The sequence below is a fragment of the Rhinoderma darwinii genome, chromosome 1, assembly GCF_050947455.1.
Source record: "Rhinoderma darwinii isolate aRhiDar2 chromosome 1, aRhiDar2.hap1, whole genome shotgun sequence".
Classification (NCBI taxonomy): domain Eukaryota; kingdom Metazoa; phylum Chordata; class Amphibia; order Anura; family Rhinodermatidae; genus Rhinoderma; species Rhinoderma darwinii.
Window position 1 is genome coordinate 238,538,439 of NC_134687.1, and position 6,198 is coordinate 238,544,636.

General features: G+C 38.5%; 1 protein-coding gene across 1 annotated transcript; it reads right to left on the reverse strand.

The window, feature by feature from the left end:
- Positions 1-465: 465 nt before the first annotated feature.
- On the reverse strand, positions 466-5,651 carry LOC142741749 (uncharacterized). Its single transcript, XM_075851102.1, has 9 exons — positions 5,531-5,651; positions 4,629-4,710; positions 3,450-3,492; positions 3,141-3,211; positions 2,936-3,052; positions 1,761-1,806; positions 1,437-1,581; positions 548-677; positions 466-476 (listed from the first exon to the last, which is right to left on the reverse strand). Exons 1-9 carry the CDS (start codon positions 5,609-5,611, stop codon positions 466-468), a joined length of 726 nt encoding a protein of 241 aa, XP_075707217.1. The 5' UTR covers positions 5,612-5,651.
- Positions 5,652-6,198: the final 547 nt, after the last annotated feature.

Sequence of the window (6,198 nt, forward strand, 5' to 3'; positions counted from 1 at the left end):
ATGGCATTTATGTCAATTCCATTTCTTAATGCAATTACTCCCGAAAATTGGCATTCATTGATAAACCACCTAAGTCTGCTATAGTGTATAAAAGAAGTATAATGACAGCTCTGCTGCATCTGTAGTAAATGGCCAAAGATACATAAGACCAAAAGTATCAGTCTGAAGTCATTCTATAATTTGTGAGTCTTTATAGGTACATGAAAATAAAATATCAACTTACCGGTTAAGACACCATTCGCACACGTAGTTGAATTTATAATTGATGTCATAGGTGTGGTATATGGTCACCGGTGGTAGCTCAGGGTGGACACGGGTGACACTTTGAGCATAGGACTTCCACAATTGGCCATGTCCACTTTTTTGCACTCCATTGATAAGCCAGCAAGCAGCATGACACATTTCATGTATCAATACATCTCTAACGCGATCTAAAGATAAAAAAGAATATAATTTCAATAGGTATTAAAGATTTTCTATCAAATATTGACATTTGAAAGCAGTCGTAAAAATTTATTTTATTTTTTTTACATATTATGAAACTTACCTGCAGAGTCACAGACTTTTTCAGAGATCTCAATCTTGGAATATCGATTTATATCCCCCTGTACATTACAACACTGAGCAGATGTTGCAGTCAGTCTTTTACTCCAGGTTATTTGTAAGTTATCAGGAAGCTAAAGAAGCAGTTGGAAAAACAAAAAACATTAAGATCTATCAAGCACAGAGCTAAATGCAGTCACATCTCGGAGCTGCCTAAATGTCTCTGTTGTGACTTACTTCCCATCTGAGTTTTTTACAACCTTCTTAAACCAAAGATAATAAATACATGGTGACTGTGTGATGAGCAGATTTTACCTATAATGATATCTAAAAATCACTTGAAAGACATTTTTCTTCCAAAATCAAGACAATATAGTTAAATCTCATAAATCTTCGTCCATGCATGGTAGGCCTCTTCCACAGATTCCAGTGATTCTCAAACAGAAGTATCTACATCTCTGGCCAAACTAATAGAGACTTCTGGAGATTTGTGGAAATGGTCAGAGATTTACAGTAGTGTGCCCTATAGCACTTTCTCTTGGAAATCATTGGGGAATCGACTCATAGCTTTGGTTGACAATAATACGTCATAAGATAAATTTAAGTGGAATACACCTGTAAGTTAGCTATAGTTAATGTGGAATATGCAGCACATAATACATTGGTTACAGCCATGATGGAGCTTCTATGCCCTCTATTTGTTTTGGGAACTCCAGATTTCTTCCATATGCTAAAGAAAATGTCAGACTTGTCCATCAGAGTATCAGTAGATCCTCCGGTAGGCCTAGACACAAGGGATAACTCTTCTCTACTTCTAAGAAATATCATGAAGAGATTTCACAATGAGAAAACGTACGTCTGCATGTGTAACCCAGAGATTGACAATACGATACCTTGTTGTTAAACACGGTCTGGTTGTATAGCTTGTACAGTCGTGTTACCAGCTCCTGTTTGGTCGCCTGGAAATGAGTCATGTAAGGGGATGTGGATGATGTTATGTCCTCGATAAAACAGTTATGGATGTTACATATAGGTCTCCTGAAAGAAATAAAAGATCATATATCGAACTTTGATCACCTAATAGAGGGACAATATGAGTAACTGGTGTATCTGCCATAAGGGTATGACTTATAGCAGCCATAGATTCTGACAGGGGGGGGGGGCTTGGCAACAAAGTACACCTCCCCTACGGAAACTTGAATTTTCATATAGCTCACCTTTCCTCTGAAGTGGGGTCCTCAAGATATTCAACAGGGTCTTTATCTGTATAGAAATATGCAGCAGTGAAAATCTTTTCCAAAATGCAAGATAGAATCAGCATTGGAAGGTTTATATTAACCCCTTAAAGGCCATGTATACCTTTGAACCCCAATTTATTTGTTTTAGGTGATTTAAAAATGTACTTTAATGAAACTTTTTTTTACGATACAACTTCTATGTATCCTCTATACATAGAAGCTGTATCTTTTGTCAAAGCCGCGGCCGTCTTGTCATCTGAACTGACGGCTCGGCTGAAAGCTGGTCCTGTGTGTCTCTGATGCAGGATCCAGCTAATAACGATCACATCTAAGTTTAGTTGTCATGTCCACCCTCACTCTGACTAACCCACTAGATGCTGGGATCAAAGTTATCTCAGTCACAGTCAGGTACCCACGGAGATCGCATGGACACAGATACTATGCGTGCACACAATGGCGTACATGTATATCATTATGTGGCAACTACACCCTGCAGGTGACATATATTTACATCATTCTGTGTTAAAGGGCTAAAGAGGCATTTTAACTAAGATTAACAAATGAGAAAACGTACATAAATAATAATGTCTACAGGTAGGGTAGTAGCTACTTACAGGGGCTCTTGATCAATAAAAGGTTATCTGCCACTGGGAAGGACCTCTGTACAGCTGTAATATAGACAAGCTTGGGGAGGGGGGCACTTGCACCCTACTCCCTGAAATGCTGATCTTGGTGTGAAATCTAGCATGTGTTCATTGTAAATGGTGTATACTAGCGTCAGTAAGCACTAGAAAGACTATGTCTAGATGTATTCCCATCCGATAAATTTCTTTGGCATTCTACTTTTGCATTTTGGCCCATGATCATCACTTTATTGGGTCATTTTAGCTCTTCTCTATTCTGGTACCTTGAAGAGGCCATGATTGTAGGGGATGTGTCTCAGTGACTGACTCCATTTTAAGTTTTAAGCAAGAATATGAATAAATATGGCTGCATTTAGTATAAGAAACTAATAAGAGAATAGGATTCCCAGCAGATAGACCCTTTGGCTTTCACTACACATCAAAATATATTTTACAAGTCTGGTTGCACTTTCATGTCATTGATGTTGTACTTAAATCGATGTCGTCCATAGAAAAGTTTTGGGCACTGACCCGTGACAGCAGTTGTTGGTGTTATTATTACGCAGTCATCGTCATCGCTGTCACTGACCACTGGAGATTCCCACTGCTTAGAGGCATCAGTAGCTTCTGTATCAGAAGTCCTGAGTCCTGAGAATAACAGAGAAATGAACAATGTACTATGTCCAATAACATAAATCCAGATTGTATCTATAAAACACAGCAAATTACACATTACTTTTGCGAATTGGTGTTTCCTCACTTCTAAAATCATCGTCATCATCAGAAATCACAATGACATTGTTGGATCTGTAGAGATAAATATAGACATATAATGAGTGGGGGAAATTCTAATATTAGGACCTAAAAACTCCTATTAACTGGATAAAATTGTCAATAGCAGTAGATCAGGGAATATAAAGTAATACAGAGCCCACAAACCACCAGGATCTTATATGAAGCCTGGATAATGGACGCTGGCTGTCCTCAATAGAAATGTCTCCTAATGGGACCTGAGTTCAGAATTGGAGAAGATGTATTATCCTACCTGTAGATGTCATTGCTTGATGATGGTAGCGGTGTATTTATATCTGATAAAGAAAGGTAACATTTAAATATTAGCTTATCATCATGAATAATAGCACTTATTAAAAGAAAATAAACAGGGCTTAATGGCGTTGTCCGGGATCAAGTAAAACAGGCCAAGAGGGAAAATGGCGGAAAATAATAAAAAAAAGCCACTGGCCTCAGCGGTATCTGTAGTGGTTACTTGTGTCATCGTGATACTATGTAGCTCAGCAACCAAAGGCTAGCAGGGACCAGCAGGGGATTTAAAAGGTAAGTGATGCTTCTTTTATTATTTGATTCTATTTCTTTGGACTTCTTATTTTTATTTCCAGACAAACCCCTTTAACACACATCCTAGTCTACCAAGAAATCCTGGTCTTAGTCTCTAGATGATCACTGAGACATCTTATTCTAAATCTCATCCATTGTGAAAAGTGAAGTATCATATAATGAATGGCAGATTTTCAAATATGTCCCTTTTAATGTGTTTTAGACTTCGCCCAACAAGTAGGCCACACTTCAAAGGGAATGTGTCACCAGGTTTTTGCTGCTCTATCTAAGGACAGTATAAAGTAGTGCCAGAGACCCTGATTCCAACTCTGTATTACTTATTTGTTAATGATCAGTAGTTTTTGCAAAAATCACTTTTTCTCATGCAGGCTGTATTCATGAGCGGCAGCTACTAGCCCCGCCCACCAGCTGCTGATTGACAGCTGTCCCCCATACTGTGCATAGGGAGAACTACCTGCCAATCAGCAGTGGGTAGGCGGGGCTAGCCTCAGCTCATGAATATCGAGGACTACATAGCGCACCCTAAGTAATCCTCAATATTCATGAGCTGCAGTAATCACAAAACTACCAAGTTTTACAGAGATCCGGGGTGGGTGGGTATATCCCTGTATAACAAGGCTAGGAAAGTTTGCTGATTTACTCTGTGAGTAATGCCTGTTATTCAGCTTTCCCAGAAAGATGAACAGTAATAAATGTGAAATGTGAAATCCCGCTTTTGAATTTAACAAGAAATATCACTAGATCCAGGAGCCCAGACTGCTGAATAGTGATCGTGAAGACTGAATAGTGGGATTTATAACTGGATATTTTGATTCTTGTAGAGGGACATATCAGTGTACAGAGACTGTAGTGAATAGGAGCGCAGTACCTGGATGTCGGGGTGTTAGCCCGGTATTGAAACCACCTTCCCGTTCTTGATTTGGAAGTCTTGGTTTCTTTCTGGGACGAGGCTAAAAAAAGAAAAGGAGCAATCCAATGTATGCGCGACAAACAGCACAGCAGCGTACATAATATACAGAACGATCACTAGAAATGAGTAACTAATAGTAACTAATAGCCACTAATACAGGATGTCACTTTTAATCTTCCCTCCCTGTACTAGAAGTATATGAGTAAGTTATGGCTGAGGGCAGGGCATTACATCAAGTTAGGAATGATCATTTTTTATGTTTTTGGTAACCTTGTAACCGAGGTGTAACTTGAAGTTCCTGAGTCTCAATGCAAAATCTGTAACTGGACCCCCCACCTATCATGTGCCATTTATACTACAGGTGTCTTCTTATGTGGCAGGGGTTCTTCTGTGACTATTACAGTAACTTCACACCACTTATAGATGCACCCCTCCCCTGTAAAATAATATGTATTGGTGGCCTAGCATGCAGGGCTTAAATGTATTTTGTGAAGGTGTAAGGCAAGTTATGGTGGCGCTGGAGGGGAACTAAACACTTGCTGCTGGGTTCCCCCATAAATTATAGCTGATCGCTGAAGGTCCCAGCAGAAGAAGCCCCTATACATAGCTTATCTGTAGGGGACCCAGACATAGCACTAACTGTAGTTACCAGTTATAGCTCCTCAACAATAGAATAGTACCACTTATCTCCTACAATGTATTGATAAGAACCTGGTATCCAAGGTCTACTATTTTCTATGGACTGTCCATGCATTAATGGATGGTTGGCAAGTACATTTCATATACAAGCTAGCAGCAGAAAGACATGGGGCACTTGGCCCAGTCCAGAATAATGGAATTTTAGGGAAGTGACGGCTCACCTGATGTAAATCCTCGTCACTACTAGCGTCCTCTGAATCGGACAGAACAATGATGCGTTCAAAACGCTTTTTTTTTGCCATTTTCACAATGACAGCAAATCACAATCCTCACTCTATAACGCCTTCAATCACCCTCAGTGGGATTATCTATAACGTGGCATTTAGAACTGTCCGTTATACTGTGACATCATTACCATGACATTGATATTGTGACATCATTATAGGAACATCCCCAGATGTGTCATGTGACATTGATATTCTGATACCATTACATATATGTCATTATATGAATATATATATATATATATATATATACACACATATATATATATATATATATATATATATATATATACACACATATATATATAAGCCACATAGATTAATATAATGGGATAGTGGAACATACGTATGTGATAAATAAAATAGTGCTTAATTATACTGACTGTCATTTTGCCACTAGTTTGTTGGGAGCAAAAATGGCGCAGGTTTTTTTTAACTTGTACAGAAACGACAAAATTCAGTACAGCAAGTCTAAATTACATGTAATTTTATTAAATATGCTATACAAGTTCATAATCATACAAATGGTTATACAGATGCGTCCACCCTTAGGTTTTCTTGAATTGCGTAAGTTATACAATTTGTCATGATAGCAGTTAAATACA

Bases quoted from the DNA above. Each gene is read 5' to 3' on its own strand.
- LOC142741749 (XM_075851102.1), bottom strand. From the start codon at position 5,611: ATGGCAAAAAAAAAGCGTTTTGAACGCATCATTGTTCTGTCCGATTCA. The intron at 3,212-3,449 runs GTAGGATAATAC...TTATCTCTACAG, and splicing joins TCAAGCAATGACATCTACAG to ATCCAACAATGTCATTGTGA. The intron at 1,582-1,760 runs GTGAGCTATATG...TATTTCTTTCAG, and splicing joins GACCCCACTTCAGAGGAAAG to GAGACCTATATGTAACATCC.